Consider the following 25,593-nt stretch of genomic DNA (forward strand, 5'->3'; position numbering starts at 1 on the left):
CATGGAAAAGCTAACCAAGACAAAGTGAGGTGAGCTGACCCGACCTGACCTGACCTAAACCAAAATGTGGGGTACTATGCAATGAAAAACCGTCATAACAGTGATAATAATTCAGAATGCATGAAATAGCTTTAGACCCCACCTTAATTTCAAGTAATATTATAATAATAACTAAAATATTACAATTAAAAGAGGAGTAAGATAGAAATACATAAACATAAAAAAACATATTTTATTTTCATATTCTATTCAGTATATATTTTTATCTATATTAGCACATCTGACCAAACATTTAACCTTTGCTTCTTCTTTTTTTAAACTTTCCAAAATTCAGGCTCCCATTCAGCAGTTTGCCGATAAGATCAGCGGCTACTTTGTCCCCTTCATTGTGGTAATCTCTTTCCTGACTCTGATTGTCTGGATTCAGATCGGCTTTGTCAACTTTCCACTGGTGGAGAAATATTTTCCTGTGAGTACATCACTGTTTCTTTCTTGTTTTCTTTTTTGTAGCATTATTTTAATATTGTAACATTTATAGTAGCTTTTTAAAACATCTTTCATACTTTATATGGCATATCACTATACAATGTATACATTTATAAAGTAGGCCTCTTCTTTATAACCAGGAGTTGCATACTAAGAGCCAACTTGTATGTGACGTATGTGTCTATAAAATCCAGGCTAAAGTCTCATAATTTTATGATGAGATCAGCAGCATCAAAGTTTAATTTCAGTCACATTGATTTTAATCTTTGACATGATATTTTCACACATTATGTAGGAGGATTTTAATTTTTTTTAAACAGTAAATCACAAAAAGTGACTTTAGCTGGGTTTTTACATAAATTATCATAAATACAGAATTTCAAAGGATACGCCATTGTTTTGTACATCGTTATCAAAAATGCTATTCCACCATACATTATTTAATTTTTTTTGGTAGCATTTTTACCCCCATTCTTTTTTTTTACTTTACTAGGCCCTTTTAAAAGTAATCAAATCTGAAGGGTTCAAATACCGTGTTCATATTTTCTATTCAAATGTACGCTAATGTGTCTCTCTACAGGGTTATAATAAAAGCATATCTGAGACCGAGGCAGTGATCCGCTTCGCCTTCCAGGCCTCCATCACTGTCTTGTGCATCGCCTGCCCGTGTTCGTTGGGTCTCGCCACCCCGACAGCAGTGATGGTGGGAACTGGAGTGGGAGCTCAGAATGGAATCCTCATTAAGGGTGGAGAACCATTAGAGATGGCACACAAGGTGAGGGATGAGTTTAGTCATATGCACATTATTTTAGGGATTTTTCTATAGTTTCAATTGTGATGCCACAATTGGTGTCTTTTTTATAAAATCCTTTGTGCTGCAGATTCAGTCGGTGGTGTTCGATAAAACTGGCACCATCACGTATGGGGCACCCAAGGTGGTCCAGGCAAAGATGTTAAATGAGGGGAATCGGATGCCGCGCTCGAAACTGCTGGCGATCATAGGCACAGCGGAGAACAACAGTGAACATCCGCTGGGTGCTGCCATCACCAAATACTGCAAACAGGTCTGTTTAACATTGATAGCAGCAGAGGCGGACACTAATTGAGTATTTTAAGTAAATTTTCCAAGCATCTGTGCTTTATCAGAGTGTTTGTCTTGGGAAAAAAATGTACTTTACTAAAAAAAATTTCACTACATTCTAAAGCATAGAATCATACTGTGTATTCCTTTTATATTGCATATTAAAATTGATTTAATACATTAACTCTTTCCCCGCCATTGACGAGATATCTCGTCAATTAAGAGAAAACGCTTCCCCGCCAATGACGAGATTTTCTGTCGTTCCGCAATACTCCACCAGGTGGCGCCCTTCCAAACTTTTTAAAACCGGAAGTATTGCCCTATGGCAAGCGGCTGCATGTCCGTGTCTGTTTTAAAGATCGCTCTGAAAGGGATCTCTATGAAAAGTCCGTCACAAAAATGGAATTATCTCTGCTTTTTGCTCAAAATATGGTGTTTTTGCAAAAACCTACCCATATTCAAAAGCTGATTGCAAAAGAACCACTAAAGGTAGGATGAAACGGTTTTTTTTGTTTGAAAGCAGAGGGTCTATTCTTTCATTTGGTATATTGTATGTTTATATATTTAAAGAAGAACATTTTCTGGAAGGCATTAAACTTTGGTGAAAATCATGAAAAACGCTGGCGCTGGCTGGCAACTTTTTTTAAAAACGCTGGCGGTGAAAGAGTTAATAATATAAAAATTGTGTACTTTTACTTGAGTAAATTTAAAAAAATACTAAGGCTGTTTCTCAATATGCGTTCTTCAGCGATCTTGCGCTCTTGTGTCCTCGCTCTACGTCATCATTAACAGTCAAAGTTCAATTCCAATTCTCAAGAACACAAGTACAGAGGACTCATGAAAATACCCGGATGAGTTCTTGATATCGAGGATGCATCGAGTGCAGACTTGCACGCTGAAATCTGGGGAGGTCAGGTGACCAGCAGGAAGATCGCACACATCTTAATTCTCACAAGTGCGTTCTGTGTTCTCGCGACCTTCTGAGTTCGTTCTTCCAAGGTCGCCTTGCAAGACCAGTCTCCACGAGAACGCAAGTCTGTTCTTTGCGTTCTTAGAATTGAGAAACAGCCATTATGTTTAATGTACTTAAATATTAAATATAAACCAAAAACTTGAAATTATGAAATGTAGTGGAGTTAAAATTATGATAATATGCTTTGAAATGTAAGTTTTACAAATTAAAAACACTGATAAAATACAAATACTTGAAAATTTACTTTTATGTAGAAAGTAAAAAAATACTTAAGTAGTGTCATATTTGTACTAAATTAATTACAACTTATTTGTGTTTTATTTTATGAAATCCTGCTATATGCATATGAAGTAACTGTTTTATAAAAGCATTAAGCCCCGCAAATCAGTGGGGTTACAGTGCATTTTATAACAGCTAAGGGGGTTTTAGGCACTCCGCTTTGTGTCGTGCCTTACAACGTCCCTTAGCTGTTATAAAATGCACTGGTAACCCACTGCTATTTGGGGCTTATTGCTTTATTTTATGTCATAAACACATGACATTGTTGCATAATCACTGCAGTAAAATTAGTACTTTTTTAAAATGCAGAGTAATATTAACATATCAATGAAGCACAGCCATCTGATGCTATTACTAAACAAATACTTCAAATTCTTAAAATTTTAAGTATTGTTTATTATAACTCATTTCATTCTCTCCCCGCCAGTATTTGTATTTTTTTTAAGTTGTCAGCCAGCATTTTTTATGATTTTGCTTCCCAGAAAAATTTATTCTTTAAATATATAAACATACAATATATCAAATGAAAAACAGACCCTCTGCTTTAAAAAAAAGTTTCATCCTACTAGGGATGCTTAATGATTAATCGTGATTAATCGTTAGCAGAATAAAAGTTTTTGTTTACATCATATATGTGTGTGTGAACTGTGTATAATAACTTTGTATAAATAAATGTACACACATGCATGTATATGTTTTAGAAATGTTTACATGTGTATATACATTTGTATATTTATGTATAATTTATATTATATATAAATATAAATACTTAATATATACTTTTTTTTTCTTAAAATTATACACGAATGTGTTCATATTTATATATATACATATTTATTATACACAGTTTACACACATATGTGATGTAAACAAAAACATTTATTCTGCTAACGATTAATCGCGATTAATTGTTTAGCATCCCTACATCCTACCTTTATTTGTTCTCTTTTTATTACCTCTCAAATACCAAATTTTGGGCAAAAAGCCGGGATAATTGCTTTTTTGTAAAAAAAATTGGTTAGAAACCAGATTAAGAGTTTTTACTGTTTTTGGATCAGTGGATGCTTTAGTGTTTTATAAATTGGGTAAGAGTGCCACCTGGTGGATAATAGCGGAAATATGGATTGTCGTAAAAACTGGTCATTGGCAGGGAAGACTTGTCAGTGGCAGGGGAAGAGTTAATAGATGCATAATATTTAGTGAAATTGTAGTTTACCAGCTCTCTCTTTTGTATTTTTATTTTCTGTCTGCATTTTTGTCGAGTTGACTGTCTAGCTAGCTAGTTTAAAACTGCAGTGATCTGTATTCACCGTTCACCTCTGATTTGCATGATAGACTGGATTTGGAATGTAGTTTCACAATGGCTCTTCTGTGTTTATAGGAGTTGGGTACGGACTCTCTTGGCACCTGTACAGATTTTCAAGCAGTGCCAGGTTGTGGGATCAGGTGTCTGGTCAGTAACACAGAAAACTTGCTGAGGAGAAGAGACAGTGACAGTGAGGAGAACCAACACAATGCTGTCTTGGTCCAGATCAGCGATACCAGAACGCACACCAATGAACATCCACTCATCATGGACCAACAGCCGCTCAGTAAGTGTGTCATATGACTGCATCTTTAGGATTTGATTGAGTTGAGTATTATAATTACATTATAATAAAATGGTAATCCTGAGCATTAAAAAACATACGGCTTGGAGAGGTCTGCTAACCCATGGCTCATTTGTTTCAGCTGAGGTACAGACGGCCTCATACACTGTGCTGATAGGAAACAGAGAGTGGATGAAGAGGAACGCGCTGCATGTGCGAGCAGATGTAGATGAAGCCATGACAGAACATGAGAAAAGAGGATGCACCGCCGTGCTGGTGGCTGTGGACGGTGAGTGCACGACAGAAAACATTAACACGGGGGGATCTGTGAGTAGCTACAGGTGAATAAAATCTGTATTATTCTCAGGTGAGCTTAGTGCAATGGTGGCCATAGCAGATACTGTAAAGCCTGAAGCCGAGTTGGCTGTCCACACTTTGACAGCAATGGGGTTGGAGGTTGTGCTGATGACAGGGGACAATAGCAGAACAGCCAGAGCTATCGCTGCTCAGGTACGGCGTCCCTCATTGTTCCTTTAATCTGAGTGGTAATTGTTGTAGCTTAACCGAGGTTGTACTGTGCTGTTTTGTCCAGGTGGGCATCAGGAAGGTGTTTGCAGAAGTCTTGCCATCTCACAAGGTGGCGAAAGTGCAGCAGCTCCAGCAAGCGGGAAAACGTGTGGCCATGGTGGGTGACGGTGTGAACGACTCGCCTGCGCTGGCCATGGCAGACGTGGGCATTGCCATAGGCACGGGCACAGATGTAGCTATAGAGGCTGCCGACGTGGTGCTTATTAGGGTATGGACACTAATGAGAGTGTTAGATATGTAAGATAAATAGGGGGAGACATAAATGGTTATGCACAAAAGTTTAAAGCCAATTACATTTTTCTTAAAGGGCACATATTAAGCCTATTTTTACAAGATGTAATATAAGTCTCAAAATACACCACAGATTTAATTTAATATAGCACGTCCAAAATGCCCCATTTGGGTTGGAGCAAAAACATGCTGTTTTCGTGTCTGTACCTTCAAATGCAAATTAGCTACAGCCGCATTATTGCTACAATAGAGACAGAGCACAGTTATGCTAATTTGAAAACCACGCCCACCGGGGGGAAACAATCCAACCGTTGACTTTGTATTGCGAGAGGCCGCCTCCTTGTCATTTCTGGCTTATAACAAAAAACAGAATAATGCCTAAAAGCTGCTGTGTGACAAGATATACAGCTAACAAGCCAAAAAAGCAGAAATAAGATGTTGACATTTTTATAAGCCTTTTTTATAAGATGTTGAGCCGTAAAACCCAGCCTTTAAGGAGAAAAAAGTTAATCACCTACTACTTGTCCCTCTAGTGGGCGCAGTTCTACTAATAGTAGTACTATGAAAAGTTGCCTGTTCCTACTTTTGTGTCTTTAAATGCTCGGTTTTTTGGGGTCGACAGCTTATAAAAACGTATTTCTGGGTTTTTTGGCTTGTTAGCTGTACATATTGTCACACAGCAGCTTTTAGGCATTATTCTGTTTTTGTTATAACCAGAAATGACAAGGAGGCACTGGCAGCCTCACGTAATACAAAGTCAATGGAGACAGATGGATTGTTTTCCCCCTGGTGGGTGTGGTTTTTAGGTTATGACGCATTGCGCTCTGTCTCTATGTGCTAACAAACACATTTAGAAAAGATTTTGGGTAAAATTAACAGGTCAGTCAGTTACTGTGGGCGTGTCGTTGTTTGTGTGATGTCATATTAACAAAAAACAAAAAGCATGTTTAATGGGACTGCTTTGGTTTAATGGGTAGATTTTTTTTTTCATTTTCATGCTCACACACTGCCAACACACATTTATGTCCAAGCACCTTGTAAACGTGGGTTTTGCATTATATGGGCCCTTTAATGTTCAATGCTTTAGATTTTTTAAATCAATTTATTTCCGTATTGAAACCTGTAAGTTGCTTTTAAAGCATCTCTGTCTAATTTATGTGCAATGATGTTGTTGTGTTTTGGTTGTCTCCAACCTTTTTGTGAGCAAGAGCTACCACAATGGATAAAACAATCTGGAGGGCTACTTTTTGCTATTTATCTACTCAAAATGTTTTTGTTTCATAAAAGAAGCCAAGCTAATATAAAAATATGCAATAAATAAATATTACAGTTGAGACTGTTAATAGAATGTGCTTTGGCGGGCACCCCTTACATACTTTGTGCGGGCAACCTGGTACCCGCGGGCATAATGTTGGAGACCACTGGTCTAAAGCGGCCATTCCCAAACTGTGGTCCGCGGACCACTAGTGGTCCGTGAGGGTACTGCAGGTGGTCCGTGAAAAGGCAAAATAAGAATATTTATATTTTAATATACAAACTCGTTCATATTTTGGGCGAACGTGTACTGCTGCCTAATAAACGTTACTGTGAACTCATTAATTCTGGTGCCTGTGAACGGCACGCTCTCTCAGTTTAACGTCGTTCAATAGGGTGCCAGATTTGTATATTCTTCCAGGCGAAAACCCGACTAAAACACACTGTAAACAGGCCTTAATGTGTAGCGGAAAAAACAACCAATCTGGCAACACCGCCACCACTCGGTGTTCACCAGTCACGCTGCATGCGTCATCACAACAACACAGACGCTTCTGAAATTCCTGCCGCGCAACTCAAATAGTTTAACATTAAATAACATCATATTTGTCCTAAATCGTTAACGATTAACATAGGCTGCTAACGCATATTCCGCATCTTGAAATAGACTTTGACTAAGCTCACGCTATTTAACGTGCACGTGTGGAGTGCAATACCTGAGAGTTGTCAAACACGCAATGCCTCGCAGCGCTTCTCGCCCGGGGTGCGACCCCCACCCAGCTAGCCTTTCAAGGTATGTGTAAGCAAATACAAAAATTAAAAGACAGTCAACGCTAATGTAAACCCTGGTTGGATAAGGATTTAAAGTTGGACATTAAGATGAAATCTGACGCATTTAGCTTCAGTGTTAAAACTGATCAAATAATTGCTTTCTGTGGTGGTTCTATATGGACTATAATGGCAATCATTTAAAAAAATAATATGGGAAAAAATAACTATAAATTAGTTCATTTTTGGAACTGTGACCTAGTTTAACATTTTCAAATATGAACTATGAACTGAACTAGTTCATTTTAAAATTTGTGAACTGTGAACTAAACTAGTTCATGTAGACAGTGAACTTTCCCAACACTAAGAATATGTATATAAATAATTATGATATAAGGTTAAGAAACCTCTTGTACTGATGCGATGACCAGTTATAGTTTTAGTGCTAGTAAGACTATTTAGATGTGCAGATTAATTCAGGACTTTGTGTAGACATATTTTATAATGAGTATTATGAGGTGGTCCGCGAAAATTCTTGATTACAAATAGTGGTCCACACACACAAAAAGTTTGAAAACCCCTGGTCTAAAGCATTTCATGCAAGGGGGCCCAGTCTGTATTTTCTCAATGTTTTTCTGCAACTCTCACAGAATGATCTTCTGGATGTTGTTGGAAGTATCGACCTTTCTAAGAAAACAGTGAGAAGAATAAGAATCAACTTTGTATTTGCACTAATCTACAATCTTGTGGGAATTCCAATTGCTGCAGGTGAGAGCAACTAAACCAAAGCAAGCTAGCAGAAACTACAGGCTTATTTTTGTCTATTATTGGTTGAGTTGCATTAATGGATGGCGTTACTGTATGTACAGGTGTGTTCATGCCTGTGGGCTTGGTGCTGCAGCCCTGGATGGGCTCTGCTGCTATGGCTGCTTCTTCAGTCTCTGTGGTTCTCTCCTCTCTCATGCTAAAATGGTAAATTTTCAAGATTTTTCCATGTTTAAAACATATAAACTCGTCATTCATTAAATATTACATTTATCTAAATGTTATCCAAGCATAGCCCGTGTGTATATTAATTGTTCCTGTATAATAATCTGCACTGACAGCCACATGAATTATTTTAACGTTTAAGGAAGAAGGCTTCCTAGGCTGTACTTTAAAGGGTACATTAAATAGGTGTCAAGACCACATACCGCCACCTACAGGCTGTGTGCATTTATAACTCTCATTTTCTATTTCACATCATTGAAGACTTGTTTACCACGTTTACCTTGCTGCAGGTTTTAATTGCAACCTTTTGACGCCATGTATAGTGATGTAAAGAAAATGGCGGCATCCAAGTGAAAGGATTTTTAAAAGTTTCGCATTCACATAGCCAATCCTAGTGTTAATCTTTCAAAATGGTTTTTAACGATAAGATTACGAAGATCTTGAGAGAGTTCTTCGCTTTTACCCATCATGAAGTCTTTCCTGTGTTCATCCTCGGTAATGAGAAGCCTTTATAGGCCATCAACTAGGACTAAAGCAGCTGATATCAATTAGTACTAATAGGGGGCATGGTTTCTCTCTCAATACTGACAGATTTCAGGTGATGATCTGGCTTTCTGTGCCATTTTGCACATTTTCTCTTCATGGGTTCAATACTTATTCCCTGTGTCATTTCACTTTATTTATTATGACTCAACTTGTATACTTAAATGTTCTGATTTCTTTGTATGAATTCGATCCCCTTACCGATAAAAATGCTGATGTGTCAAATACTTATTTTCCCCGCTGTACATGTGTTTAAAGTCAGGGTAACGTTTCAATTAAAACCTGTTTCCTGTTCCTACAGTTACACTAAACCCAGTGCTAAGACACTGAAAAGGCGTTTCGGTCCGATGAAAAGACAAGGCAGCCTATCAGAAGTCAGTGTTCACATTGGCATGGGAGAACTGCGCCGCCCCTCACCACAAATGAGCCTTCTCGACCGCTTTGTCAACTACAGCCGAGCCTCCATCAACTCACTACGCTCCGACAAACACTCCCTCAACAGCATGGTCCTCAGTGAGCCAGACAAGCACTCTTTGCTGGTTGGGGATGCGCACTGTGAGGATGATATTGTGTAGGCTACTAAGAGAAGGCCGTTGTGAGGCGTCACTTTACCTCAGTGCCTATAGGGGAGGGAACTGTGTGCCCAAAAGTTGCCTCATGAATATGACTACAGTTGCCTTATAATGATGCTCTTGGTCTGAGCAGCTTTGGATTTTTCTTTCAAAGGCTGTTTCTGTAACTACAAAAGAGGTTTTATGATTTGAAGGTTTGTTTACTTCTAAAGTGTAATCCACTTGGTGGCCAATTTAAGATGACAATCTAAAGGAGGAAAATCGACTTGTGCAGATTGTCTAGAAAAAGTGAAATCAGTTTTATTTTTGTGAAAACGACTATTTAGAAGTGAATGATTGTGTTTTATCGTAATAGTTAGGTAAATATTTATTACATCATTTATTTATATTGTATTGCATACGTTCACATGAAAGAATTTATTTTATCAGTGATCTTTTCTAAGGCCATTTTGGCATTTCATATTTTCGCATGAGTACTACAACGCAGTACATTCCAAAGAAAGCAGCTTGTTTGCTGTATTAGTGGGTTAATGGTCCTCATACTCCGTAATGATGGGCCACAAGTTAGTTACCAAGACATTAAACCATTATAAGACACATTCATTTTTGCTATATTTAAATGTGCACTTGCTCAATTTATTGCTTTTAAATATATTCATTTGTTTTGTTTAAAAAACACAGTGCTTTTTATTAACCTACACATTACTATCAGCTGTATATCTGTTGGTATATTAATGCCCTTGATAGATTAATAAGTATTTAACATTACACGACACAGCCTGAATCAGGTTACTGAGATTTATTGCTGGGCTCAACACCGTTCTGAGCTTTTGAAATGTTTTTATTTCATGCTAAAGACTGAATATCCACAATCTAGAAAAGAAATATGTTTGTGATAAGAAGTTTTGTTACTGTATTACTGAAGGTCAATTATGCCATGCAGTCCCACAAAACAAGTGCATTATGAAATAATGTTGATTTGATCACATCAATGAATGACAATTTTGAAATATTTATTGCTTCATTTGCCAAATGTATTAAAGTCAGAAGATGTAAATGTCTGTGTGATTTATCAAATTCAAAGTGTATATGGGCTGTGGACTGAATTTAGTAACACTTTACAATAAGGTTATATTTATTAACATTAGTTGCATAAGCTAACATGAACTAAATTATAGTTTTCAGCATTTATTAATTTTTGTTAATGCCAATACAATTGTTCATGTTTCTTCATTGTGCATTAACTAATGTTAACAACTTCTGATTAAAAAAAAATATTAGTAAAGGATAAAATTAACATTAACTAACAATAATAAGTTATGTAGAAGTATTGTTCACTATTAGCTTATACATTTAAATTTGTAAAGTGTTACCTTGAATTTCAAATCTTGCACTTAAGCGATAAACAAAAATAATTTTGTGCCATTATAGCACAGTTCACTTTTGTTGACAGAACTATTTTGTGCACACTTACCTGTATCTCTATTGTTACCAGACAACAAACTTAATATTTTGTGTTTCTACAGAAAGAATAATTTTACAGTTTGACCCCTAACAGTAACTGACCAGTGTGTACCCCTTTATCTACCCACAGCTGTGAAACCATTTCTAATAACCAACCAGAAGGTGGCACTACAAAACAAACCATTCTTTCGGGGTTTGTTATTGTGTAGCAATGTATCAATACTTCATTTAGTTAACAAATTAGTTGTGTAATTAGACATGTAACTGTGTTCAGCATGTGGGTGATTATATAATTGCATGTACATTTGATATCCAAAGGCATTTTGGGTAGCAATGAGTAGCTTACCAAATTATTAAAATACTTGAAAATGCAATCATTAAAAAAGCAGAAATGAAAAGAGTGATGAATTTGGACGCCAAATGTACCTGCAATTATATAATCACTCTCATATACATTTCTTCCTATCACTCCTTGCTAGTTTACCGCAATTTTCATTTAAAGGGGACATTTCACAGGACTTTTTTAAAATGTAAAATAAATCTTTGATGTCCACAGACTACAAATGCAATGTTTTAGCTCAAAATACCCCATAGATAATTTATTAGAACCTGTTAAAATTGCCACTTTGAAGCTGTGAGCAAAATGTAGCGTTTTTGGGTATGTACTTTTAAATGCAAATGAGCTGATCTCTGCACTAAATGGCAGTGCCATGGTTGGATAGTGCAGATTAAGGGGCGGTTTTATCCCCTTCTGACATCACAAGGGAGACAAATTTCAATTACCTATTTTTTCACATGCTTGCAGAGAATGGTTTACTAAAACTAAGTTACTGGGTTGTAATTTTACACATTTTCTACGTTGATAGAAGCCCTGGGGACCCAATTATAGCATTTAAACATGGAAAAAGTTACATTTATTCATAAATAAATAAATAAACAAACAAATAAATATAAAACAAAGATACCTCCCTATCATGTGAAGGGAGGTTTGGCAGACGATATTTATTTAATTGCTGTACACATTTTACACAGTAACAGCTCAGTGTCGTTTTTGATAAGCATTAGCTATTTTGAACTAAGGTACTTATTTATTTAGCTTATCAAAAGTAAATTACTCTAAAATGACGTTTGTTCCACGAAAGCCGTTTGTTTAAACTTTATGTTGTTCTGCTGAAACAGTCTATATAGCCAGCTCGCGCGTGAACACGCCCTCAGCTTCCTCTGAGTCGTGAACGCGCATCCGCATCCTTATAAATTCACTGCACGTTCATGGATTGGTCACGCGGAATTCAGAGGATAACCGGAAACAGCAGGTTGTTGCTGCTGAAACATCTTTAACGTCTCCGTTTACCATCTCGGATGCTAACTCACAACTACGCCGATAGAAAAATGGCTTTGACTCAAGAAAGCATCTTAACGTTTTTACTGGAGCACGGGGGCAAAGTGAAAAACTCGGAGCTCGTGAACAAGTTTAAAGTAGTGATCAACTCCAGTGATCCCGCGGTAAAGAAAGAAAACCGGGATCTGTTCAAACGACTGATCAACAGCGTCGCCGTGGTTAAGCAGCTCGATGATGTGAAGTATGTGGTCGTGAAGAAAAAATACCAAGGATTCGTCAAAGGTGAAACAATCTCGTTGAGCAACAGTTTGGTTGACATCAAATCACAATGCTTTAGATCCGATGAAATACAGAATGCTGATATAATCAATAACAATTATAATTTTCCTACACAAACCGCAAGTCAGTGTTCGTCTCTTAAAAGTGATCGTTCAGAACAAATTAAAGCTGATTCAGTTCATCATGGAGGACCATCTGACTATAACCTTGCCAAAGTAGTTAACGTTAGTAACGTTGATGTCAGAAGTGGACAGACTGAGTCTGTTTTCGCTATTGTGGCCATAAAAACTTCACCAAAACCTGAGCTGCATTGTGATGAAAGGGGAAAAACACATCACAAAGCACCAGGTAATGCTAAGGTGATGCCACCTCAATGTATTGCCGAAAGAAGCACAAAACTGAAGGAAACTTCACATCTAAAGGATGGTTTTCTGTACAGGTCTACAAGAACCAAACGAAAAGAGCTAGAAGCTCACAGTTCACCTCAATTGCGAAGGTCTAGCAAAATATCCAGATCAGGTAATGAAGTTAAAGACACAGATGTAATTCCTCTGGGACCTGTTGAACACGAATGGCTTGTAAAATCAGCAAAAGGATGCTGGACTCGGATCTGTAGCCTCCTGCTTCAACATCCTCAGCTGGCAGAGAAGCGAAATTTCATGTCTGGCTTTACCGTCCTGCACTGGGCTGCTAAAAGTGGAAACTGTGAAATGGTGTGTAAAGTCATGGATGTGACAAGACAGTGTGCCGGAGGAATCTGTGTTAATGCCAAGTCTTATGATGGGTACACTCCTCTCCACATTGCTGCCATTCATACCCATGAGGGTGTTTTATCGTTGCTGGTGTGCAAATATGGTGCCAACACTAATATAAGGGATAACAGTGGAAAGAAACCTTACCATTATCTGAGTCAAGATGTGTCTTTTGAAATTAGAAAGATGCTCGGAGATCCTCGATTCCTGCATCCGAATGGTGACTGTCAGTTAGGGGACGACCAGAATCTCCAAGAGTTTCCAAAAGGATTTAAGCCCTTGGGTAAACTATTCCAGCCCCACGCTGGTGGACATTTAAAGAAACGCAGACGTCGGCCAAGCTTTCGTTTCATCAGTGACGACCATTAAGACACAAAAAAATCACTGCACTTAATACAAACTGCTTCAATGACACTAAGAAATATCCTGAAAGTTACTCTAAAAAATTACAACTGTTGTACACTGTATTCAAAATTGTATAAAAAATGTAGTGTATAAGAATCCTTGTTGCACTTAAATTTTTACATTTAAACTACTTAAATTAGTTGAATGGTCTTAAGTTCTTACAACTTTATTTTTTATAATTTATAGCAAATTGTAACTCTTCAAAAAAATTAAATTACTTTTTAAAATTTTTAAGTTTAATCAACTTTGATTTACAAGTCATTTAAACAGTTTTGACTGGTGATGGGTTGCTGTAATTTATAGAGTTGACATTTCTAAAGCAAATTCAACTTGGTATATTAAAGTAAAACACCACCGTTTTCAGTATTTTACTATGTTCTTACCACAACTTAGACAAATGAATACATACCTATCTTTTTTCAATGTGTGTACTCAATCTTTGTACAGCACGCCGTGGATGTCTTCGCATTTAGCCTAGTCCCATTCATTCCTATGGCTCCAAACAGGGATGAATTTAGAAGCCACCAAACACGTCCATGTTTTCCCTATTTAAAGACTCTTACATGAGTAGTTACACAAGTAAGTGTGGTGGCACAAAATAAAACTTTTGTTTGGAGCCATAGGAATGAATGCGGCTAGCCTAAATGCTAACACATTCAAGAAGCGCTGTCAAAGATTAAAAGTGCATGCATTGAATAAAGATTGGTATTAATTAATTAATCTAAGTTAAGAACATAGTAAAATATTGAAAAACTGTGGTCCTAGTTGATTAAACTTAAAAATGTAATTGCAAAAATATTTTTTTTACAGTTTATGTTTTAAAAGACACTTAATTTGTTGTATGTTTAATGTAATGTGTTGTTAATTTAACTGGTAATTGCAAAGGTAAAAGCCATGAACACTGTCTTCTGATTATGATTTGTTAATACAGTTTGTAAGTAAAAAGAAAATGGATTCAGATTGTTTCTGTAGAACTGCTAAAAAAGTGAATCATGCAAAGAATGACACATATATATGAAATGGAATGTTACTGTACATTAGCTGCTTGTTTTGATTTTTAGATGGCACTTATTATCAAAACTATGTTAAAGATGATTATTGTATTGATTTAGACAATAACTCACAGATTGTTATTTATGTTGTCTTTTCTGAAGGATGTGTCTCAGCAGAAATTGTTCTCTTAGTAAAAAGTTGTTCTCAAACAGCAGCTCTGTCATCTTTCATATCAGATTTTTGTCCTCTGTGTATTGACCCGAGATAGATTAATGTCAGTAAATGACTGTGTGGGCTGTAGGCATCTTGTCCTTGAACTCATTTTGTAGTTACTATGTCTTTGTGCTATGGATGCCATCTGTAGTTTAGTTTTAAATATTCGGGTAGTGACAAAATATTGTCATATTCTGAATGTTAAATGCAAATAACCACGCTGTTGATGATAGAGTGTTTACACCACTTAAACAGTTTTAACCTTGAATTTATAAATGTTAGAAACAGCAAATATAATGCCCTCCTTTGTCTCAGCGAGACAGTGATTCATGCATGATTTCATGGGCGCTGAAGCTCAGCATAAATTCATTCAAAGCGTTTTGACTGGTGTGCAGTGATGTGTAATGATGTGAGTGCTTCTGCCTCAGTTAGGGCTGCTCTTGTTCAGCTGTGGGGTGAAGGTCGTTTCAGAAAGTATATCTTGGGTTCTTTAACGTGATGCTGAGAGAAATCTGAGCACTTTAATTGTATACTTAAAGCAGGATCTTAAGCACAAATAATAAAAAACTCACTTTTAAATCTGCTGGGTTATTTTTAACACACTGCTAAATAAATATTGGGCACATGTGGAGTTCATAGATAAACCTATGGGTTGTTGCTATAAGTTGAGACTTGAAACAACCTACCATTGCATTAAAAGAACCCAGCATATAGTTATTTATTAACCCAATGTGTTTTTTTTTCAATATTTACCCAGCATAAAGATAACCCAGCAGATTTTAAAGTGCTGTGGCAAAGCTACAAGGAATTTAAAGAATTCCCATTTCTTTGATGGTGTGAATAACATTTTTAAAGTGAATATATAGAGCTGGTAAATTATAACTCTCCACATATTATTTTGTCAGCATTATCAAATTGATACAGTAGTAGTAGGCTGTTAGTGGGTCTCTGCAAACAAAACAATACTTCTTTGTCCTGCTGCATAATTTAGGGGGTCATTGTTTGACCAGTTTCCCCTTTAATTTCTCGGTCATTGTGAGGAAAGCCACATTCATCCACAACATTAAAATGCCTAAAATTGGCCTTACATTTTATTTTGTGGTAAAAGTGTTGTAAAGTTTGTGTGTGTGTGTGTACAGTATTGACTACAGTATCCATGGTTTAACTATAGTTTTTGAAAACCATGGTTTTCAAAACCATGCTTATTTTGTGGTAACCATGGTTTTACTACAGCAACCATAACTTTTTTGTTTTAACTAGCCATGGTTAATGGTCTTAAGTGTTTGTCAATTACAATAAATATTTGATGCCATGCGTTTAATTGAGGTCTCAAATAGTTATAGGTAAGTAAAGTGGAAAAATCATGAGAGTGTGTCTCGTTCACAAAAAGTGTCTTTACCCTAACCAACCTGCATAATATTGATGATTTGTTATTGCATATTTAATTAACCAGAAAATATATGGCGATTTTTTTTTTTATGAAAATATATTTTCCAAAAAGTCGAAACTGTGACCACTTACACTGAACCTAAGCTGTCGAATCGCTCTCGCGATACTTTGATGTTATACCCCGTTCGTACTGCGCAGTCGAACACACCGCATATATTCGTTAGGTCAAATGGCAAATCAAACATGTCATCTGCTGCAATATTTTAACATTTTAGGTGCAAAAATTATCATTATGTGACGACATCCCGGAAAAGTAATTAAAAAAATAAGTCATGTCTTGACCCTGTTAAAACTACGGCAGAATCGATTCATAACGTTACTCGATAAGAGTTGATATTGTTGTGTCACGTTATTTAAGATATGTCAAATACTATATAAAAAACCTCTCAGGATTGATCTACCGTCATTTTTGTGTACCTCTGGCGTTTGAGCAAAGACGCGGACTGATTGCGCACACCTGTCCGTTAGGCAAGCGCAGCGGAAGTTTGGTTTGACCGGAGACATCCTCGGTCTTTACGCGAGACCTATAGACGGATTTTATTTATTATGGCGACGACGCTTTTAAAAAGTGACGCGCTTTATTATTTAACAAGACGCCTTATCATTCTCACGGCAATAGGCCTGTCATGTACATCGTGTTATTTCTTGGAAAACTCATCGCTCGATCGTGACGTATCCCTTCATCATGGTAATATACTAAACCCATTGCTGAAGGCTTTGTCAGAGCAAAACCCATGGGGAGATTTCACCCCCCGAACCAAGCCTGATTCAAGATACGTGCGCTACATGAAGAGACTGTATAAACTATCTTCAAAACATGACAGGAGCCACGAGGCCTCGCACCTGTACAACACAGTCCGTCTGATCACACCTCGAGAGGAGTGTCTTCAACGAAGCCGAGGTATACTGATATTAATATTAAATGTGCTGCTTTTTCATCATTGCTTAGATCTAGTATTTACTTTTTAAAATGTAATATTTGCTTAAGACCAGTGTTTACTGTGATTGATATTGTTAAGTTGACATAATATTTTCAGCTTGATCAGGAGCCCCTTAAAATTAAAACGTTGCCATATGTGTAAACATTAGTTATTTGCATATTGTCACACCCACCTCAAGCTTTACAGGAATATATGAAAATAGGATACTTTGATTATTTTACTTCTGTTTTTGCAGTAACAATATTATATAATTGCAAGTCATTTTATCTGCTTATTATAAATGGTTATATTTTTTGCTGAATGAATCGTCTTTAATGAAGTCATTTGAGAACAATGTAAAACACTACTCTTTAAAATGTTTGGGTCATTCTACGGAAATGTCAATTTTTCTGTCCCTATACCCTTTACAGAAATATTACACTTGAAACACCCTTTAGGGTTAAATTTTTTATATTTTAAAATGAGACAATATGTTATATAAACAATTACACCTTCTTGAGCCATCAATTTAGCAATATTTGATTTTTATTAATTAATTACAATTCCAAGCACCGCAGAAGTGCTCGTCCCCAAAGTCATGTACAGTACAGAGAGAAAATGCTTTATTTTGATATCAAAAACAGTGTTTTCTTCCATTTAAAATACAAAATGTGTCCATAACTATCAAATATATGATGTAAATTACATTAAAAGACAAAATGGTAAATAAATATTATAAAATATATATTGAAAGTAGTGGTCCCCTGGAGTTGTGTCACTGGTGTTACCGTTTAACAAAAAAGCTCTTATTTTTAAATCAAAATCACACTGATGACATCACTTGACTTCCTTCTTTCAATTTCCTGGTGATCTATGAAGAGACACCCATATAAGTCCACTGTCTCTTTTCAGTTATCAGAAATCTTTTCATTTATCTCATGATTTCATATGAAGCTTTTAGTTTAAGTCACTGGTATGACCTAGAATTCAAATGGATAAAACTACTTAATTTAGTGAATATACAATGATTGACACCATGTGGTTTGATACTTTGCAGCAGAAATTTTATAAAATGCAGTTTTCATGAAAATTGTCACTGGTGTTACTATCACTGGTGTTACCTTCCTTATGGGTAACATCAGTGAGTAACACCAGTGACTGGTGATTTGTTGTGTCACTGGTGTTACTGTTTTTTTTCTTTCACATTAAATAAAATCTTTCACATGTGACATGATTATAATTTTGAATTCATTGAATTCTGCTAAACTTAAGAATTAAGCTTTAACACCTTCATAAACACCTTTTAATATTGCTAAAGAAGTAAAGTAACACCAGTGACAAAAAAAGGTCTATGTAATCTTGAAGTACATGCACACAAAAAATAAAATATCATTAAGCTGTCATTTATGTGTACTTATAAAGTCAAAGAGTAATCTAATAATGTGAAGAATGTAAAGTTTAAATGTTAGAAAAAGAAATACATTTTAAGACATCTTGCCATGCCAAAAGTGGACGTTTCTGTAAAATGACCCGTTTACTGTTGCTTACCATTAACCCGCTTTTAACATGAATAAATGTCAAAGTCTACACAAACTGCTCTGTCCTGATTAAGAAAATGTGGTATGTGTTTTCTTTGCAGAATTCATGCAGGATATCTCCTACAGTCTAAATCGAGTAAGGTCTCAAGAACAATTACTAAAGTCCGTCCTGCTTTACTCCTTCGACCATAACCACATCGCCCCCTTCACATCGCTCTGTTACCTTGACGTAATGGAACAGGAACCCTCCAAAGATCACATGTGCTCCGACCACCTCAAATCACACCACGCCGTCCCCCTTCTCAGCTTCCGCGTCCACACCGAGAGAAGAGTCCGACGCCGTTGGGTGGAGGTCGACGTGACTTCATTCCTCCATCCTATCATTCAGGCCCATAAGAAAGACATCCATCTTCTTATCAACTTGACCTGCGTTGAAGATATGATCCCTAGACCTGGAGGCCAAATTCATAAGAGCCCAGTTGAGTTAACTCACAGGTCTCCATCTCTTCTCCTATATCTTAATGATACCAGTGAGGTCGCATACCAGCGGAAAGCTACAAGAAATAGGATGATAGACCTAACATCAAACCATTGGGATGGAAAGTCTAGATCTTGGAAGACAACTTCACGGAAGAGGCGCGGTACTTTAAGGAGCACCAGTGTACTCAAAGCAGGTCCAGACACTAGTTCGTCAGATCTCGTCCCAATGTACGACTTTCCTACGGACGACTGTGACCTCTATGATTTCAGAGTGAGCTTTAATCAGCTTAAATTGGACCATTGGATTATAGCACCTCACAAATACAATCCGAGGTACTGTAAGGGATCTTGTCCGAGGGCTGTTGGATACATCTATGGGTCGCCCGTACACACGATGGTCCAGAACATCATTTATGAGAAGCTTGACTCCTCTGTGCCCAGGCCTTCGTGTGTACCCTCAGAATATAACCCCTTGAGTGTTTTGACCATTGAGAATGACGGTTCCATTGCCTATAAGGAGTATGAGGAGATGATTGCTACGAAGTGCACATGTCGCTAAAGATTAACTAAATGTTGAATCTTTATGAATTTTCTATTTTTGTGATGCATTGCTTTGTAAAACACTGACCTTTTTTTTTTTTTTTGCAGTGACCCTTCTTATTAACCTTGTAAATGACTTGATGACATATATCGGATATTTTGCGCCTATGTTTTGTTCAGAATTAGCTGCTTCTGGTTCAACAGTGGTTAGAATATTTGAATGAATTTTGCGTTTGTGTTGTTTTTGTCTATAAATATTTTTTTGTCTGTATAATAGTTATAGAACAGGGTATTTGATTGACTTGAAGTATATTTTTTGGGTTGGATGAGGAATTATGTTGTTTTAAGTTATCTTCTTTTTTTGGTGGTCTCGTCTTGCACTTCTTATTCTTTGACATGAATGGCAACATTTTAAACTTCTAGTTCTGGACTAAATATGAAAGTGTAGTTCTATTGTCTTATCAGAACACTTTTACATTGTTGTTTTAAAACCTAGGAATTGCAGATGGTTGTCTTTTGGGCAACCTCTCTTTTCTCGATGTCCAGAAAATAAGTTGCCCTTAGTTATGGGCAACTTGATATGTGTGTATTAACTGCCTGAGAACATAAGTCTGTTTCTCACATGCCTATTTATGTATTTATTGGTCAGGTTGGCTTTGGATTCACAAAAAGTGTACAGAAGAAAATTCACAAGTGACAATAAAAAACCAGCAAACAAACTTCAGACAGTGACTTCTCATTGAATTTGTAAAGAAATATATTTTTGTTATTATAAGAAATAGTAAAATACAGCCATGGTTTTGAGAATGACACAAATATTATTTTGCACAACGTCTGCTGCCTCTGTGTGTTCAGATCATTTTGTCAGATGTCACTGTGGGATACTGAAATATAATTACAAGCATTAAATAAGTGTCAGGCTTTTATTACAAATTAGTCATTATTTGCAGTGTTGACCTCTTTATCTACAATCTGCAAAATAAAATGTAGATCAAATGACATGCGATGATCTCCTGGATAAGGTAAAATAATTCAAGTGTATATATAGTAACAAAAAGAATATGTATTAATCACAAAGATATTTGTTTTTTATATATTTTGGGAGAAACATAACTTTTTAAATATTAAAATCAGGTGTATATCTATATTAATCTTTTTTTATCTGTCTGCACTTTTTAAATAAATAACCTTTATTTTCAATTCCAACAAGAAAACGTGTACAAGAAATACATCCTATAATTCACTATAATTAAATATACATTTTCACATGTTATTTACTTCAACATCAACCACAAGAGAGAAAGAAATCTGCTCAAGCAAGTGCTTGGCTTTTATTTTGAAATTTCTTCCGGAAGTGTTTCAATCAACAGCCGAACTTCACGGTAAGGAAGTTTGATTTTGTTATTGCTTTTTTTCTTAACAATAGAATGACAGTCACAAATAAGTCAATCTGAACTTAATTTCACAGCATTTATTTGTACATTTGTTTGCTGTCTATATGAAACGGTTTCGTAATAATTCAACTAGTTTTAAAGTTGACACCTGTCATACTGATTAACATGGGCTGGTCCTCAAAACCCGTTTGATCTGCCTACACAGACATCGCAGCTGCACGCGTTTATATGCTGCTTTTTACCCTTTGTCAAGATTAACCAGATACCTACCCTATATATTAAGGTACAAGAAGACCTGAAGAATCTGAAAGTCCACTAGGAGACTGTTTGAAAGGGGGTTTCTCATGGATTCAGAGGTATCTCTCATGCTTCACTGTGCTCCATTACAGGCTCTTGGAGAACATCAAACACATGTAGAAATTTCAGAAAGGTAGAATCTCTTATCTTTCAAAGTAATGTTATAAATAATATTTTAATGCTAATTGCTGTATAAATAGGATACATATAGTTTCGTGATCCATCCTTAATTGAGAGACTACATGTAGTATTGGTACTGATTAATATTAATTTGTCACACTACAGGACTCTGTGAAGTGAATTGCAAAAAGGTGATAAATGACATAACTGACCAGTAACATAATCTAAAGATAGTCTTAACATGATACATTTTAACCCAATTTCTCAATTTTGAAAAATGTTATTTGTCAACTAACCAGGATTTATAATCCTGAAATTATGTGCATTGAAATGTGTGCATTGTGCAAACAAACAATTAAAGGAAACAAACAATTAAAGGGATAGTTCTCCCAAAACTGAAAATTGTGTCTCATACTCAGAAAAAAAGATGAATGACAAAATCTAAATTTTCCTCTTTTGTTCCACAAAATAAAAAGTCTCTAATATTAGTTTTTTTTCAGAATCATTGTTGGCTTAACTATCCATAGTTTAAAGGAAAAGTTCACCTAAAAATGAAAATTAGCACATATTTTACCCACATTCAAGCCATTCCAGATTTGTATAACCTTCTTTTAGCAAATATTAAATTATTAAATAATATGGAAATGGAGAAAATGTCATTGGATAGTTCCCCATTTTTAAAGACAGGATATTATTTAATATGAGAGCTGGGCATAGATTAATCTAGATTAATCTCATACAAAATAAAACTAATGTTTTGCATAACACATGAGTGTGTGCTGTGTGTAATTATAATGTGTATATAAAAATACACACACATTCATGTATGTATTTAAGAAACATTTACATGTGTGTGTATATATATTTGTTTATATTTTTATATATTCTAAATTATGTATAAATAAAACATTTATTAAATGTGTATATATATATATATGTATGTGTGTGTGTTTAAATATACATAATATTTACACACAGCACAAACTCATGTGTTATGCAAAACATTAGTTTTATTTTGTATGAGATTAATGTATGCCACGCCCTATTTAGTATAAATAATTTGGCAGAAAGAAGTAAGTCATATACACCTAAGATGGCATGAGGGTGAGCAAAATATGGATTCATTTTCATTTTGTGTTGGACTTTCCCTTTAACCATTGTCTTGCATGAATGTGTGCATTGTATAAACCATCAATTATAGGGATAGTTCACCCCAAACTGAAAAATGTGTCATCATTTACTCATTTATCCTCAGAAAAAATAGATTTCACAAAAATCTAAATTTCCCCTCTTCTTTTCCACAGAATTAAAGTCCATAATATTTTTTTCTGAATCATTGTTAGCTTAACTTTACTTTAAAGGCAGGGTGCATGATCTCTGACAGCCAATGTTGACATCACCTTAACAAACACGCGCCTACCCTAATAGAATCTGGACCTTCTTTTGATAGACCCACCAACACATACCCAACCCAGGGAACGATGTTGGTTAGTAGACACGCCCCTTAGTGCTGATTGGCTACAAGTGTGTTTTGGTAGTCGACCGACTCTCTTTTCCAAAGTGTTCTTCAGATATCGTGCACTCCGCCTTTAACTAAAGAATAGTTCACCTAAAAATGAAAATTAGCACATATTTTACCAACCCTCAAGCCATCCCAGGTGCTAGGTTAGTTATATTAAATAGGAGTTATATTAAATAAAACTCTTTTCAGCTTTATAATGGCATTAGATAGTGCCCCATTTTGGAAAACGGATATTATTTAATATAAATAATTTGGCTGAAACAAGTAAGTCATATACACCTAAGATGGCATGAGGATGAGTGAAATATGGATTAATTTTCATTTTGGGGTGAACTATTCCATTAACCATTGCTTTCATTAATTTATATTTGAAACTTTTATATACTGTACTCTCCGCCCACTTTAGATTCAATCGTCAAAGCTTTCCAGAGATCGAGGAGCACATTGAAGCCGCATGGAATGAAAGAGTGATCAAAGACCCTTGGCTCTTTAATGGGGCTAAATTCAGATTGCATTCAGCAGTGCTCTCCACCAAACCTCACCCGACCAACAGCACTGAACAGTCACACAGGCATCAATGCACCAGCTTGGCAAAAGGAGACCAGGCTGGTCGCAACCCTGGTGAAGGAGAGAGATTCGAAAACGGCGATGGTGGAGAGACCACTGATAAACATAGACCTTCAGACAAAGTTACAAAGGATGAGCAGTCATGTATCCTAAAATTACAGTTGGGCGTGACTTGCTATAAAGACTACATTGGTACAAATTGGTCACAAAATGTGGAAAACCTCCTGAGACGTGGTGAAACTGAATTCGCCGATCCTCAGGCCTTCCTCGCGCAGCCTTTAGGGGTTGGTGCTGTCATGGCAACCTCAGATGGAGAGGTTGTCCTGTTGAGGAGAAGTCAGAAGGTGGCAGAAGCAACAGGTCTTTTGGACATACCAGGCGGTCACCCAGAACCAAAGGTGAGTTTGCATAGATGTGATATTAAGGTCTAAAATATGTTTACACAGCCCTAATACATAACATCCCTGTGTCTGTAGATGGTGTGTCAGGAGGTCAGTGAGGATTTGATACGTGTTGACCTTCTTCAGGGTAAGGAGAGAGCCATTGTATCAGAGATCTTCTCCTCTGTGTGTGCAGAGATCACCGATGAGGTGTGTAGTCATGGTACTGAAAAGACCCCATAAAAGGGCATCTATTATGCCCATTTTTACAAGATGTAATATAAGTCTCAAGTGTGCCCAGAATGTGTCTGTGAAGTTTTAGCTTAAAACTTTTTAAAAACACATCCAAAATGCCTCTATTTGGGTGGGAGCAAAAACTCAGTTTTTGTGTCTGTACCTTTAAATGCAAATGAGCTACAGCTCCTCACTCCCTTACAAACAGACATTGAGTGCTTTCAGGTAAAATCTGATGATTGTGAATACAGTCTGAGACAATACTATCTCACTATTGATATATGGCAGACAGTGTACCACTTGCTGAGGGAACTATGGTAATGCAGGACTGCCAGTCAGTGGCAGTGGGCGGGGCTTTATCAGTGTGAAGTCACATTGACAAGAGAATCAAAAAGACATGTGTGATGAGACTGCTTTGGTTTAATGGAGATTTAAAAAGAAGTGGGTGGATATTTTTCATTGTATGGTTGTTGTGTCCACACACATTTATTTGGATTTTGCATAATAGGTGCTTTTAAAAATCATGCATGTTTGCATATTGGTGCTTTTTACATTTGATGCCGCTATTAATGTTCTCATCATCTCTGTTTTCATTTTTAGGTGAATGTTCCTCTTAATTCCCTAAGCAAACCATTGTTATTAGGAATAGCACTAAATCACACTAGTGCATGTCGACCCAGTGCAGAGTTTTTTGTTCAGTAAGTAAAATAGTTTTTTATGTTATGTTTTTTTTACACGTTTATTTATTTATGGGGACTGTGTGTGTGATTTATTGTTAAGGTGCTCTTTGACAACATCGGAAGTGAGAGATTACTATAGACAAGGAGGACCTGAGGCCCATGAAACCACTGATATTCTGTTTTTAAGTCGAGCGGTAAGCTTTGTTTGTTTGTACATGAATACCACAAAGATATCAAGGTTATATATTTACATAATTAGTTTTTTTTATTATTGAATATGGCATTGTTTAATCTGTTTTTAGGAGATGCTACAGTTAAACGAGAGCTCCCCTCTGTGGTCAGAGATGTGTCCTTCAGCGAAAGGTGCAGTGCTGTTGTATCAGAGAGTGATGCCTGATCACTAAATGTACTGATACACAAGAACCTGTCAGTACAAAGATGAGTGATTATATCACATAATCTATTCGGTGATATAACAATGACAACATTTAAAGTTGTGTTGTTTAAAGTAGTGCTTGTTTTTAACAAAACACTGTATTTTTATACTGGTGAGTGGTAAAGGTTTATAATTTTTTTATTGTATTGCCATATAAAGGTTTTTGTGATGTATTTTGCAGAGTTTCTATTAAATTTCTCATTAAATAAACTGTCAAAAAAATCACCAAGGCATTTT

The 25,593-nt window shown here is 36.2% G+C and overlaps 4 protein-coding genes across 5 annotated transcripts in view; all 4 read left to right on the forward strand.

Moving 5' to 3' along the window:
- The window catches only part of atp7a (ATPase copper transporting alpha), a 28,228-nt gene extending 17,823 nt beyond the window's left edge, over positions 1-10,405 (forward strand). Inside the window, exons 14-23 of the mRNA XM_065271165.2 lie at positions 335-469; positions 1,067-1,261; positions 1,368-1,550; positions 4,201-4,411; positions 4,551-4,697; positions 4,776-4,918; positions 5,001-5,204; positions 7,900-8,017; positions 8,119-8,221; positions 9,084-10,405. Coding sequence (XP_065127237.2) covers positions 335-469; positions 1,067-1,261; positions 1,368-1,550; positions 4,201-4,411; positions 4,551-4,697; positions 4,776-4,918; positions 5,001-5,204; positions 7,900-8,017; positions 8,119-8,221; positions 9,084-9,357 — 1,713 coding nt within the window. The 3' untranslated portion in view covers positions 9,358-10,405. The remainder of the gene's footprint in view (positions 1-334; positions 470-1,066; positions 1,262-1,367; positions 1,551-4,200; positions 4,412-4,550; positions 4,698-4,775; positions 4,919-5,000; positions 5,205-7,899; positions 8,018-8,118; positions 8,222-9,083) is intronic.
- Positions 10,406-12,118: 1,713 nt separating this feature from the next.
- Positions 12,119-15,614, forward strand: sowahab (sosondowah ankyrin repeat domain family member Ab). The gene has a single exon (XM_065270044.2). It carries the CDS (start codon positions 12,178-12,180, stop codon positions 13,555-13,557), a length of 1,380 nt encoding a protein of 459 aa, XP_065126116.2. The 5' UTR covers positions 12,119-12,177; the 3' UTR covers positions 13,558-15,614.
- Positions 15,615-16,686: 1,072 nt separating this feature from the next.
- On the forward strand, positions 16,687-20,450 carry gdf9 (growth differentiation factor 9). The gene is made up of 2 exons (XM_065270045.2): positions 16,687-17,149; positions 18,808-20,450. Exons 1-2 carry the CDS (start codon positions 16,795-16,797, stop codon positions 19,743-19,745), a joined length of 1,293 nt encoding a protein of 430 aa, XP_065126117.2. The 5' UTR covers positions 16,687-16,794; the 3' UTR covers positions 19,746-20,450.
- A 608-nt stretch (positions 20,451-21,058) lies between these two features.
- nudt22 (nudix (nucleoside diphosphate linked moiety X)-type motif 22) lies at positions 21,059-25,581 on the forward strand. 2 transcript variants are annotated; one of them, XM_073812122.1, is made up of 7 exons: positions 21,059-21,108; positions 21,404-21,550; positions 23,466-24,024; positions 24,103-24,216; positions 24,841-24,938; positions 25,021-25,114; positions 25,223-25,581. In XM_073812122.1, the coding sequence occupies exons 2-7, from the start codon at positions 21,465-21,467 to the stop codon at positions 25,322-25,324; spliced, it is 1,053 nt and encodes a 350-aa protein (XP_073668223.1). In that variant the 5' UTR covers positions 21,059-21,108; positions 21,404-21,464; the 3' UTR covers positions 25,325-25,581. The 2 variants fall into 2 exon arrangements, with proteins under 2 accessions (XP_073668223.1, XP_073668222.1); XM_073812121.1 differs by lacking the exon at positions 21,059-21,108 and having other exon boundaries at positions 21,130-21,550.
- Positions 25,582-25,593: the final 12 nt, after the last annotated feature.

The sequence above is a fragment of the Paramisgurnus dabryanus genome, chromosome 16 (genome assembly GCF_030506205.2).
Source record: "Paramisgurnus dabryanus chromosome 16, PD_genome_1.1, whole genome shotgun sequence".
In the NCBI taxonomy this organism is placed as follows: Eukaryota; Metazoa; Chordata; class Actinopteri; order Cypriniformes; family Cobitidae; genus Paramisgurnus; species Paramisgurnus dabryanus.

Excerpts from the sequence above, each read along its gene's own strand:
- sowahab (XM_065270044.2), top strand. The coding sequence starts at position 12,178 with ATGCTAACTCACAACTACGCCGATAGAAAAATGGCTTTGACTCAAGAA.
- gdf9 (XM_065270045.2), top strand. The coding sequence starts at position 16,795 with ATGGCGACGACGCTTTTAAAAAGTGACGCGCTTTATTATTTAACAAGA. Across the intron at positions 17,150-18,807 it reads GTGTCTTCAACGAAGCCGAG|AATTCATGCAGGATATCTCC; the intron begins GTATACTGATAT and ends TTTTCTTTGCAG.
- nudt22 (XM_073812122.1), top strand. The coding sequence starts at position 21,465 with ATGGATTCAGAGGTATCTCTCATGCTTCACTGTGCTCCATTACAGGCT. Across the intron at positions 21,551-23,465 it reads CATGTAGAAATTTCAGAAAG|ATTCAATCGTCAAAGCTTTC; the intron begins GTAGAATCTCTT and ends CGCCCACTTTAG. Across the intron at positions 24,217-24,840 it reads GTGCAGAGATCACCGATGAG|GTGAATGTTCCTCTTAATTC; the intron begins GTGTGTAGTCAT and ends TTTCATTTTTAG.